The sequence below is a fragment of the Peromyscus maniculatus genome, chromosome 22 (genome assembly GCF_049852395.1).
Source record: "Peromyscus maniculatus bairdii isolate BWxNUB_F1_BW_parent chromosome 22, HU_Pman_BW_mat_3.1, whole genome shotgun sequence".
Taxonomy (NCBI): domain Eukaryota; kingdom Metazoa; phylum Chordata; class Mammalia; order Rodentia; family Cricetidae; genus Peromyscus; species Peromyscus maniculatus.
In genome coordinates, this window is record NC_134873.1 from 20,178,191 (window position 1) to 20,191,844 (window position 13,654).

The 13,654-nt window shown below is 39.9% G+C and overlaps 1 protein-coding gene and 1 pseudogene across 5 annotated transcripts in view; one reads left to right on the top strand and one right to left on the bottom strand.

Moving 5' to 3' along the window:
• Positions 1-13,654, top strand: part of Atad2b (ATPase family AAA domain containing 2B) — a 140,035-nt gene that overhangs the window by 41,705 nt on the left and 84,676 nt on the right. For all 5 annotated transcript variants that reach the window (XM_076559637.1, XM_015999997.3, XM_006981432.4 and 2 more), the window contains 3 exons: positions 4,774-4,849; positions 7,583-7,681; positions 10,693-10,804. In XM_076559637.1, coding sequence (XP_076415752.1) covers positions 4,774-4,849; positions 7,583-7,681; positions 10,693-10,804 — 287 coding nt within the window. The remainder of the gene's footprint in view (positions 1-4,773; positions 4,850-7,582; positions 7,682-10,692; positions 10,805-13,654) is intronic.
• On the bottom strand, positions 1,583-1,994 carry LOC102915270 (large ribosomal subunit protein eL30 pseudogene; annotated as a pseudogene).

Genomic DNA, 13,654 nt, shown 5'->3' on the forward strand with positions numbered 1-13,654 from the left:
AAGGGTCTAGATTTTGAGGCCAGTAGGACTACATAAGAGCATGAGACTTTAATAAAAACAAATACTTTAATTCCAGCTGTAGGAGGCAGAGGCAGGTGAATATCTATGAATTTGAAGCCGGCCTGGTCTACACAGTAAATTCTAGGCCAGCTAAGGCTACACAGTGAGACCCTTGTCTCAAAAAAACCAAGAGAAAAAGTTGATGCTCTAGAGCTGGTGAGATGGCTCAGTGGTAAAGACACTTGCTGCTTAAGCCTGACCACCTGAGGTAGACCCACAGAACTGTCTCTGACTACTGAAAATAAATTAAGTTTAAGAATTGATACTTGCCAGTGCTTGTTATGATTAGTCTAATAATGTGGCTTTTTGTGTCTGTAATTTGGTGGTGCAGGGGATTGAATTTAGGGCTTTGAACACTCTTTGAGTATTCTAGCACCGAGCTAGATCCCACTCCTTATTCCTTTTTTTTTTCCAACTCCCCCCACACCCCAAGTCTTACTAAGGAAGGTCTCACTAAGTTGCAAGGCTGGCCTTGAACTCATTTGTAGCCCAGGCAGGCCTTGTATTTGTACCTCTCCATCTCCCAAGTAGCTGGGATCACAGGCAGGACTCAGCTGTAATAGGGTGTGTATTGTAGTTTTAGTTTGTGTCTCTCTAATGAGGTTGAACATTTTCTCATGTTTACTTGCCAGTGGCAAATTTCTGTATGTGTATGGCATGTGCATGTAGGTGTATGTGTGTGTAAGTATCAACATCAGTGTCTTCATCAGTAACTGCCCTAGTTAGTTATTTTTCTGTTAATGTGATAAGCACCAAGACTAAAGGCACCTTAAGGAAGAAAGAATTTATTTGGGCTTGTAGTTCCAGAGAGAGTCCATAATGGTGGGGGAGGCATGGTGGCAGGCAGCTGGAAGCTGAGAGATCACATCTTAAAGCACATGGTGAGAGCAGACAGTGAGCTGCAAGTGAGGTGAGGCTGTAAACTCTCAAAGTCCACTCCTGGTGTCATATGTTCTCCCTCAAGGCCCCATAACCTCTCCAGACAGCATTACCAACTGGTCTTCTAATAATTGACCTATGGCGGCCATTCTTGTTCCATTACCTGTTCCCATAGGCCCATGAAATGCATTTAGTCCAACTTCAAGACTTAGCTGAGATCCCATGTAAAATAAAAAACAAATTACATACTTCTAATATGCAATGGCATGGAATGTACCTTTCCATTCCAAAAGACAGAAATGGGGATATCATGAAGAAATACTAGACCAAAACAAGATAGAAACCCAGTAGGGTAGATACCAAATCCTGTATCTCCATTCCTTGTATCTGTGACTAGTTTTAAAGGGCTTAGATGGCTGTCCCGCTCCAGCTTTGCTCTCTACTGCGCACATCTCTCTCTTGGCCTGGTTCCACTCCGGTATGCAACTCAATCCAGCAGATGTATCGTGGCGTCTTCACTATAACCCAGGTTTCATTTTCACAGCTTCACATAATAGACTCTCAGGACCTTTTTCTGACAGCGACTTTGCATTACTACGTGATGCTTGGTCTCAGTGGCTCTCTGGAACTGTAGAAGAAGAATCTACAACAGGTTCACTCTCAGATTTTTTTTTTTTTTTTTAAAGGTGCTCTGGTAAAGTTTATTAAAGGAAAATGTTCCTGGTTCTGGCATACTTCTAACAGTATCAGAATCACCCAGGTCGTTGGTAGCTAGTGTGCATATTCTGTAGTATTTTCCACATGCTGTGTCCAATTCAATATCATTGCCACTGTAGTGATGGACACCAGTTTTAGCCAATACAGTATAATTCTATTTCAGATTTCCTCAAAGCTGGGCACTTGTTGGCAAGGAGGAGAACCAATTTCACTTTGTCCTGTTAGATCATAATTAGAGTCTGTTTGTATCCCAGCACATGCTTTTCATTTTTCATAACAAATTGGAGCCTAGAGTTGGTTGACTCCAGAGACTTTCTCGACTTCTTTGCGGCCACCATTTTCCTGCCTTAGGTGAAGGGACAGCCCCCAACCAAGATAACTGCCAAGATGGCCAGGGAATGAGAAAGTCACTCTTGCAGTTTTAATGCCTCCAAAGCTAGTACCATATGTATGATACTACCAAGTTTGGCTTCCATCTTGGGTTAGAATCTCACCCACTTCAACCACATTAGTAGCAGCTTTCCTATACTGAAACAGTTGCTTTCTAAGAGGAAGCAATCTCTTAGGCTGTTTCCTATCCCAAGTCAGAAGCTTGGCTGCTCTCTTAAGTAATTTTTCTGTTTCTGTGATAAAGAACCGAGACCAAGACAACTAACTATACAAGAGTTTAATTGGGCTTACTTTACTGTTCCAGAGGGTTAGAGTCTGTGCTGACAAAGTGATTGCCTGGTAGCAGGAGGCTGGAGCAGCAGTTGAACACTTAGATTTTGATTCACAAGCAGAAGGCACAGAGAGCATATCACTCAGTCACTTTCTAAACATCCACCACCTGGGGACCAAGTATTCAAATACCTGAGACTTATAGGTGACATCTTACTCAAACTACCACAGATGGGTAGGGTTGTGCCCTCAAGACACCTTTCCCATTGTTCCAATGCAGAGCGGGCCTCTCCTTAATGATTACAATCTCTCTTTCAGCATATGACTTGGATGTAATATTAAGCTTCCTGGTGTTCTTTTTCTTCCAAACTGTACATTTAGTATTTCTTCCTCTCCTCCTTGCCTTTTTAAAAAAAATTTATTATTGTAGATCTGCATACAAGTTATCAGGTAATTACCTTGACACTGAGTCAATCCTATACTGTCTTGAGATTTTCTTCACTACAGAAGTGAGTTTATTACTTTTAAATTTAATGTCAGACAAATTTTTAGGACATTAGCAGGAGAAGGCAGCCAGATTCTTTACAAAATGCCACATGAATGGCTTCTAGCCCAGTTGCTAGGAGATGAAGCCTCTTGAGCCAGGCCCCTATCTACAGTTTGCATTGCTGTCAGCATGCTGACATCATTGTCTTCAGGCTCCAGCGAGAATGGCCCCTTAACCGCTGGTTACAGCGTTTAGTGGATTTTCTAGCCCAGAGTCTGTCGCACCTTCTACAACCTTTAAAACCAGCATGGTCAGATTCTTCATAGCAACAACCCCATTGAACCAGCTTCTGTATTAGTTACTTTAGTGTTGCTGTGATAAAATACTCTGACCAAAGGCAACTTAACAGAGAGTTTATTTGGGCATATGCGATTTTAGAGGGATAGGCTTGGTGGCAGGCATTTGAGAGTCCACTGTGCAGCTAGTCTAGCAGAACCAGAGAGCTCCCAGTTCAGTGAGAAACTCTGCATCAAAATATAGGATATAGCCGGGCGTTGGTGGCGCACGCCTTTAATCCCAGCACTCGGGAGGCAGAGCCGGTGGATCTCTGTGAGTTCGAGGCCAGCCTGGGCTACCAAGTGAGCTCCAGGAAAGGCGCAAAGCTACACAGAGAAACCCTGTCTCGAAAAACCAAATATATATATATATATATATATATATATATATATATATATATATATATAGGATAGAGAGTGGAAGAGAATGACACACAGTGCTCAGTGTCAGCCTCTGGCATTCATAGCAGAGTGCACCTGCAGACACATGTGTATGTGAACCTACAACACCCTCTCACAAAGTCCATGGCTGCTAAGGTTCATGCTTAAAATCCATGGCTGAGGTCTTTCCATCACTGTGGGTTATGAAGTGCCAGGCTCCTGTAGCTGGCTGTAGTGTTGTAGTTCGGGCCTTGAGTCCATCGTATCATGCTCAGGCAGATTCCTAGGGGAAGTCCACATGCACTAACCATCCTGGAGTTGGTCTGTGGGTTGGTACTGTGGCTGGCCTGGTCCTGGGATGAAGTCAAAGTTCAGGACTTCTTTTTAACTCTTTCTTCCAAGAGGATGCATCTCTGTTTGTGCTCTGCTGCTTGGAGATGAGGGTGGTGTGAGGCAGGCAATGTAAACTTTTTCTTTCTACCTTTCTAATGTATATTTTAATATTATTCTGTAACCAAGTACTGTGATTCCTAACCTGGTTTCTTAGCTCTTGTGAAGGTATTTTCCTTTTTAGTTTTTCAAGACAGAATTTTTTTATTTTATTTTTTTTTATTTTTTTGGTTTTTCGAGACAGGGTTTCTCTGCGTAGCTTTGCGCCTTTCCTAGAGCTCACTTGGTAGCCCAGGCTGGCCTCAAACTCACAGAGATCCGCCTGCCTCTGCCTCCCGAGTGCTGGGATTAAAGGCTTGCGCCGCCACTGCCCGGCTTCAAGACAGAATTTTTCTGTGTAATAAACAGTCCTGATTGTCCTGGAACTGGATTTATAGACCAGGCTGGCCTCGAACTCAGAGATATACCTGCCTCTGCCTCCTGAGTGCTGGGATAAAAGGTGTGTGCCACCACGCCTGGCCTGTGAAGGTATTTTTTGCATGAAGATTTGTTCATTCATACTTAGGTTTTTGTGGGGGGGATTATTACTGGGAATATTATTATGCTGCTTTGTTCCCTACTAAAAAGTTTTAAAAATGGACTATGCTTTTGGAAATATTAACTTAACATCTATTTAGAATGTTTTTTTGAAGCAAAATAGTACTAACAGAAAGTGCTTATCTTTTTATGCTTTCAGACAAGGGTGTGGAAGTTGAAGATACGTGGTTAGGTTCTCATAGAAAGTTGACAGAGGCAGTTTATGCTCCTTTAGTGCATGGGCTTATTAATGTACTATTAGTTATTGTACCTGCCTTCTTCTTTCAGTACCAGCTCATCAAAAAAAGAGGGAAAACACACTGTTTGATATTCACAGGTCCCCAGCAAGAAGAAGCCATATCAGGTAAGCTGTGTTTGATTTGAAATAAGAGAATGTTTACATCTGTTGATGAGAAAAGGAGAGACTTAATTATATCTTTCTCTCCTTCCCTTTCTTCCTGGTTGTTTTCTGTTTTTCTTTCATTAGTGACTAACACTTCTCATCCTACTCGTGACTTGTTTTTGGTTCACAGTTTACTTTTACTTTTTTTCCCCCTAGGCTGAGGACTAAACCCAGGGCCTTGTGCTTACTAGGCAAGTGCTCTACCACTGAACTAAGTCCCCAATCCCTTAAATTTAATTTTTAAATAAATTTTAACTTTCACATCCTTAAGCAATGCAGTCTCTTATCTCATATGAGTTGAGTGGTGAATGGCCCAGGATGTCCTTCTTTGAGACATTGACCATTTTTTTCCCCTGAGAAAGCTGGTCTTGCTTTGTTGCCCAGGCTTGCCTGAAGCTTCTAGCTCAAGTTATTCTCCTGCCTCAGCTTCCTACTAGCTGGGAATACAGATACTTGTGCCAACTATACTTCGGTAGTTGGTCATTGACACTTTCCCCCCAACTTTTTTTTTTTTTTTCTTTTCCTGAGACAGGGTTTCTCCATGTAGTTTTGGTGCCTGTTCTTGATCTTGCTCTGTAGACCAAGCTGGCCTCGAACTCTCAGAGATCCATCTGGATCTGCCTCCCAAGTGCTGGGATTAAAGGTGTGCGCCACCACCCAGCTGCCACTTCCCCCTTTTTATCCTTAAAAACAAAACAAAGCTAGTAGGTACAGAAGTTTAGAAATGTATCATTTTATTTTTATTTATTAAAATTTAAAGGCAATTCCTTTCTATATCACCCTGGCTTTGAATTTGTGGTAACCATCTTACTTCTTCTTCTAGAATGCCTATTTATAGATTGGAATGTTATATAGTCTGTTTGTGTTTAATTTTTTTATTTTTTTTTTTTATTTTTTATTTTTTTACATATTCTGGATAGTAACCCCCATTTGATAAATTGCTGGCAAGGATTTTCTTTTTCTCTAGGCTGTCTCTTTACTCTGGTAATTTGTTTTCTTTGTGATGTAGAAGCTTATTTATTTATTTATTTGAAACAAGGTCTCACCATAGAGCAGGCTGGCCTAGAACTCACTTCTCCCCATTTCCTATGTGAGGGGATTACTAGGCATATACCACTATACCAAGCTGGAAGATTTTAAGTCTGATTCATTTTTATTGTTTGTGTCTGCGTCTTGAAGTATACAATTTAAAAGAATGAAGAATTTCATTTGGTTATGATAAATTTAGTCTAGACATGTTGAAGGGATGCAATGTGATAACTTTTAAAAATTATTGTAGATTCTAGACCAGTTATGTAATATATTTTTTCTTTTCTTTGTTTCTTTTTTTTTTAAATTAATTTATTATGTATACATTATTCTGCCTGCATGTATCCCTGCAGGCCAGAAGAGGGCACCAGATCTCATTACAAGTGGTTGTGAGCCACCATGTGGTTGCTGGGAATTGAACTCAGGACCTCTAGAAGAGCAGTCGGTGCTCTTGACCACTAAGCCATCTCTCCAGTCCTCTTTTGGTGTTTGAGATAAGATCTGTCTATTTGGCCTGACTATCCTGGAACTCACTCTGTAGACCATGCTGGCCTCAAACTCACAGATCTGCCTACCTCTGCCTGCCAAATGCTGGGGTTAAAAGTGTGTGCCAAAGTGCCTGGCCCGTTATATAATAATTTAACACTATTTATTTCTTCTTTGGAATGACTTTAATCTAATGAGTTTTCTAGTCATTCCTTAGTATGCTTGTGATTATAAATTATTTAGTTTTTTTAGATAATTATTATTTTATGTATGTCTGTGCACTGTTAATGCCTGGTGCCTCTGGAGGCCTGAAGAGGGCCTCGGATTCCATAGATCTAGAGTTACAGACATCTGTGAGCCACCATGTGATTACTGGGAACTGAACCTGGGTCCTCTAGAAGAGCAGCCGGTACTCTTAACTTCTGAGCCATCTCTCCAGCCCCCTTGTTACTTATTTTGAGATAGGATCTTATTATGTTGTCCAGGCAGGTTTCTTGGGCTCGAGAGCCTTTTACCTCATGCTTTTCCCAAATACTTATGACTACAGATGTATACCATCATGCCTGGCTACTTGTTTTCTTTTTCCTTAAAAATATTTTACGTGTTTGGTAAAGTTTCAAGCAAGTTAGAAGAGTCTTTAGTAGGAAATAAAAGCCTTTATTTTTCCTGTAAACACATATTTACTTTTTAAAATGATTGAACTATTGCTGGTAATTTGTGAAAGGAAGAATAAAGAAGACAAATGACCTGTTCTTTGAGATTTTGATACTTATAATAATGACATAATAACTAATTTGACTAATTTTTAAAACTTTATATTTGAAAAACTACAGGTGTTCTCTTCTTATTTTTATTCTTCTCTGTGGAGCTTAACCTTCTTTCCTTGAGAGATGTGAACTGCATGAAGACAGTGATGTGAATAGACATTTGCTGAGTGAAATAATGGATTTTCTTCCTGTGCTAATTATAGCTATGACAAGAATGTGCTTTGCAATGCAGCCAGCAGACCAGGTCTTAGCTCAGTGGTGGAGTAGGTACTCCGTATTCTTAAGGCCTTGGGTTAAGAGCACCACCACCAAAGCAAGCAAGCACACACACCAAATGAAAGACCCAGAAGACAGGGGTAGAAAGCTGTTGGATACTATAGTAGTAACTGTAATAGTTTCCCTTTTTTAATAGGAGGAAGAAACATGCCATTCACAGTAGTGATACAACTTCTTCTGATGAAGAACGCTTTGAAAGAAGGAAATCAAAAAGTATGGCAAGAGCAAGAAACAGGTTAGTCCATTTTTTAGTGTTGCCTTTATGGTAGAAGAGAAAAACAGTTTTTTCTTCTTTTTAAAAGAAAGTGTGGTAGTGCATTCTTTTAATCCCAGCACTCAGTTGGCAGAGGCAGGTGGATCTCTGAGTCTGAGACCAGCCTGGTCTACAAAGCAAGTGCTAGGGCAGCCAGGGCTGTTACACAAAGAAACTCTGTCTCGAAAAACAAAACAAACAAGCAAAAAATTTCTTATTTATAACAGCATTTTGTTAATGCTAGTATTTTAAATATTGTGTGTGTGTGTGTGTGTGTGTGTGTGTGTGTGTGTGTGTGTTTATTTACTTAGCAATTTTCGGAATCAGTTCCCACCTTCTGACATGTGCTCCCATGTTGAACCCAGGTCATCAGGCTTGGTAATAAATTCCTTTACCTCCTGAGTCATCTTGCTAGCCTTTATTTGTTTTTATTTTATATATGTGTTTGCATGCATGTGTGTATGTGTACCATGTGCACACTTGGTGCCCATGGAGGCCAGAAGTGGGCATTAGATTCTTGGAACTGGAGTTATAGATGTCTGTGATCTGCCATGAGGATGTTGAGAAATGAACCTGGGTCTTCTGCAAGAGCAGCCAGTGTTCATAACTGCTGAGCATTTCTTCAGCCCCAGTTTTTTAAATATTTTTTGGCCGAAGGCAGTGCTACTTTATAATTATTACAGGGGGAATCTAATCTTGGGTGGTCCCTTAAATGACTTAGTCTGTAAGTGCTAAAGTCACATAATACTGAATAGGAAAAGGAGGGAGAGGCAAGGACATCAGGTTAGCCTGTGAGGTACTGCCATCTTTCCTTCGGTATTTCCTTCTAGCTCACATCCATTTCATGAGGTCGATTTTACACGTATAATGAGTATAACATTCAGAGAAGGGTGCTGTTTCTAATATGGTTATTTCAGGAGCCTCTGTTTTTTTTTTTTTTTTTAAATAAGGTTCTGTTATGGAGCCCAGGCTGGCCTTGAATTAAATGTCCTACCCAAAGCCTACTGAATGCACCATCCAACACAGGAGTTTTGGCCTTTTTTTTTTTTTTTTTTTTTTTTAAAGTAAACTTCATTTTGTTTTTGTTGTCTGCCTTTGGTGATCTTTGCCTCAGTAGAATAATTGACTGGTTAGTAAATAGCTAACTAAACTGCAGCAACTATCACCTTTCAAAAAGCTGAGTACATTTTCTTTCATCCTGTCTTCCTTTTTCCCTTCCTTTTTTTTTTCTTCCTTTTTGTTTTTTGAAACAGAATTTCTCTGCATATCCCTGGTTGTCCTGGAACACACTCTGTAGACCAGGCTGGCTTTGATCTCAGAAATAATCTGCCTTTGCCTCCTGAGTGCTGGGATTAAAGGTGTGTGTTACTACCACCTGGCTCAATTTTCTATTTTACATTTATAATAATAAAGGTGATTTTATTTAGTGATTTGACATTTAGCAAGTACTTCTATGATTTGTCCACATAGTAAATTGTAGAAACACAACATTTTTAGTTAACCATTTTCAGGTTTGTGTTAATATAAACTATGTATTAAAAATGAATCTTATGGATGATGGTAAAAAGATGTAAGAGAAGAATCTAAGTCTGTTTATTTATTTGAGACAGGGGCTCCCAGTGCTGCCCAGGCTGGACTCGGAGCTCAAGGGAGTCTCCTGTCTTAGCTTCTTGAGAAGCTCGGCCTAGACATGTGTGCCACTGTACTCATTTAAAATCTAAATTACACACAAGTGTTTAAAGCCCATTGCATCTGATCTTCTGAGAGGGAGGGAGGGAGAGGGAGAGGGAGAGGGAGAGGGAGAGGGAGAGGGAGGGAGAGGGAGAGGGAGAGGGAGAGGGAGAGGGAGAGGGAGAGAGAGAGAGAGAGAGAGAGAGAGAGAAGAGAATGATGATAGTTTTGGAATGAAACCCAGAGCTTACAGATAGGAGTATATTGTATCACCAAGCTGTATCCCCAGTCATGATAATCTACTTTGGGAATACTTTTTTTTTTTAAAGGTAAATTAGGATTCAAACATGTCAGTGAAGTTGGAGTTACCATAGAAACTGTCCACTTTTGAGGCTATGCCATATTGTGATTTTTACCTGTACTAAGCTATATTCTTTGCTATAATGACCCACTGGAGACTAGGTAATTTGTAAAGAAAAGGATTTTATTTGGTATATAGTTTTGGAGATTGAGTGCATACAGTATGGTGTTGGCTCTGGTGATAGGCCCCCGTGGCTGCATCACAGTATAGCAGATGTCATTATGGCAGGAACACACGAAGAGAGGATATCATAGGAGAAGTAGGAAATGGGAGACTGAGACTAGATACTGACCAGGTCTCATGGGAGGCATTTCTCTTTTCTTGTAGTATGTCCCAGTGACCTGGGCCCTCTGGCTAGGCTTCACCCCTTAAGGTCCTAGTACTCATATCATCACTACACTGAGGATCACCCCTTAAGGTCCTAGTACTCATATCATCACTACACTGAGGATCACCCCTTAAGGTCCTAGTACTCATATCATCACTACACTGAAGATCAAGCTCCCAGCTTTCCTATCGGGAGAGGTTAAACTCTGAGAAAATAGATTAATGCTCATGTTTGCTTAATCTGTTGAAGAACTAACTGGTTTTGGTCATTTGAAAGCATTTAGGAATGGTAGTTTAAAATATGAATCCTTTTGATGTTGTTTCCTGGGTTATGATAAGGTAGAAAGATGAACAACATATTAAAGTGTTTTTTGTTTGTTTTTTAAACTTATTTTGACATTAAAATGTAAAGGATTAAAAAATTAAGCATTTATTTATTTATTTTGTAAATCATTATGTACATGTGTGAAGATCAGAGGGCTTCTTGTGGGAGTTGATTTTTGCCTTCTACCACATGGGTCCCTGTAATCCAATTCAGGCCATCAGGTTGGCAGCAAGAGCCTTTACCCACTGAGCTGTGTCCCCGGCCCTGGGAAGGTTTTATACCTTTATCTTCTTGTTTTCTACATTTCAGGTGTTTACCTATGAACTTCAGAGCAGAAGATTTAGCTAGTGGCATTCTCCGAGAACGAGTGAAAGTGGGTGCCAGTTTGGCTGATGTTGATCCGATGAACATTGATAAATCAGTAAGTTTGTTAACGTTCCTTCTCAGAAGTAGTTTTTTGTTGTTGTTGTTGTTGTTTTGTTTTATAAGGTTTTCCTTATTTCTAAAACAACACATGAAAAAGTCAGATATGATCAATATTAACAGTTTCATGTGTGTGTTTTGGGTCCTCAAAACCTTGGTCACACATGCTACTTAGGTTTTTTTCTATAGCAGATAGGACATGAAGCTGAGAGGGTTTCTGTGTACCACAAGGACCAGTGGGTTGTTGTTGGAGTTACCTGATTTCATAAACAGACTTGGATTTTATGTACCTTACTCTGGTTGTAATGTTGTTAATGAGTTTTAAGGGAAGCAAAGTTGGTATTACATGGACTGCTTGGGTATTATTTGTAATCCAATCCTGAGCAAAAGTTACCATATAAAGTAGGATTGCAGAAAAATTAGTGGATTTGAGAGAATTAAGGTATTCAAATTGATGGAATTTTGTGATTGAATTGCTTTTGGAGAATGACAGAAACAAACTGAGTGTGTTGTGCAGGCTTCTGGCTTAAATAAATAGGTAGATAATGCATAGTCTTGATTGTTATTGGGTGGTTTCATTATCTGAAGTTGAGTGTACAAGAGGAGGAATAAGATGGGAAGAGGGTTTAATTGACTGCAGACGTGTTACCGGGATCTCTGTCATACCACAAGTAGAAGTTACTTGTAAGCATTGATTTGGTTTGCTACAAGGTAGAAATACCTGGGGTAGAAATTTAGGTCTGTGTCATCAGTGTAAACACGGATGAAGTCATTATGGACAGTGAATGACTGTACCCCAAGGAAGGGATGTGATATGAGAAGACCCAAGCTTATGAAGATGTGGTTGGTCCACTGATCAAAATGACTCATGTTGGGGTAATTTGAAATATTCTCTCATAATCAAGAATTTATCTGAGTTTTTCTGGGTCCCTTGCATCTTCATATAACATAATTTAACTGATTCTTATGTGTGACTTAAAAGAAGTTACCAAATTAAAGTTCAATATACTATTGAGGATAAAAATTTAGTTTCCTCCAATCCAAAGTCATAGAGTAAAATATTTGTTTTCTTAACTAGGACTGAAGGAAATTTTAGATTATATGTGTCCTGAATCCCTAGGAAATAGTACGCTTCTTGAGGACTGTATCATCTTTTTAGATTTGGTTTACCAATACTTTACTCTTTTACATTCTTTTTTTCTTTTTGAGACAGGATTTCTCTGTGTAGCTTTGTGCCTGTCCTGGAACTCACTCTGTAGGCCAGGCTGGCCTCGAACTCACAGAGATCCGCCTGCCTCTGCCTCCCGAGTGCTGGGATTAAAGGTGTGCACCACCACCGCCTGGCAGTACTTTACTCTTACAAGTCTATTAACTTTAGATGTCTCTGCCAGTCAATTCTAATTTGATAACACATGTAAGAAAAAAAAATTTAGCTTCTTTTAAAATGTTTCTGGTTTTGACCTGCTTCAATTTTTATAGTTTATTTTTCATGTCATAATAAATAATTCATACAACACTTCCAAGTTCCATGGTAGAATGAGAAGGAAAGGGCTCCAGGGGATCCAATAGACAATCACCGTTAACATTCTATAAAATTTTCTTTAGGCAGCTTTTCTATATACTTTCTTTACAGTCTTTTAATTGATGTAACTATTATGAGTGAGAGGAGCAGTTTCTGTCATTTCTGATATATCAATGATATACCAGTGCATTCCTGTTTCTTCATTATTGTCCCCTATGGGAAAATATTAAATTTCTTTTTTGGTAGAGGAATTAAATACTAAAGAGTAAGGTTTTGTTTGATTATGTTGTGTTTTGGAGAGCCACAGTGGTGGCAAAGGTTTTCTTGCTCTCTGTATGAACTAAGTTTTTATTTTATTTTATTTTATTTTATTTTACAATACTATTCAGTTCTACATAATAGCCACAGATTCCCTTGTTCTCCCCCTCCCTGCCCCCCTCCCCTTCCCCTCAGCTCACCCCCCATTCCCACCTCCTCCAGAGCAAGGCTTCCCCCAGGACTGAGATCGACCTGATAGACTCAGTCCAGGCTGGTCCAGTCCCCTCCTCCCAGACTGAGCCGAGCGTCCCTGCATAAGTCCCAGGTTTCAAACAGCTAACTCATGCAATGAGCCCAGGACCTGGTATCACTGCCTAGATGCCTCCCAAACAGATCAAGCCAATCAACTGTCTCACCTATTCAGAGGGCCTGATCCAGTTGGGGGCCCCTCAGCCTTTGGTTCATAGTGTATGAACTAAGTTTTGTCTCAGGGGAGACGGTAGTGCACTAGCTGAGGATGCCTAAGGTATGTGAGATATTGAAAGGATTTGAACTGCTAGTTCATCAATGTGCCACCTTCTCAGATACTTGTCAATGGTTTTGGTTGGTCATTGATCTTATTCCTGAGTTACTTGATTACTGAAAGATAGCATTATTTGACTCAGTTGAGTTTTTTACTTTTGACTTAGTTTTCTACACTTATTTGTATGTAGTCAAGACTTATTTGTATGTATGCTCAAAAGCTTCTGAAGAGATGTATTTCTGAATCATAGAACTCAAATTAAAAGCATTTATAGAACCTGAGCTGGGTGTGGTGGCACATGCCTTTAATTCCAGCACTTGGGAGGCAGAGGCAGATGGAACAAGGTCAGCCTAATCTACACAGAGAGTTCCAAGCCAGACAGGGCTATATAGTAAGACTTACACTAAAAAAAAAAAACAGACAAAATTTTGGAACCTATGTAGTTGAAAGTTTTCCTGTGTCCAGGTCGGCCGGCAGTCAGGACAAATCTTTCCCACTCATGTCCCCCAAGTAAACACACAGAAGCTTATATTAATTATAACTGC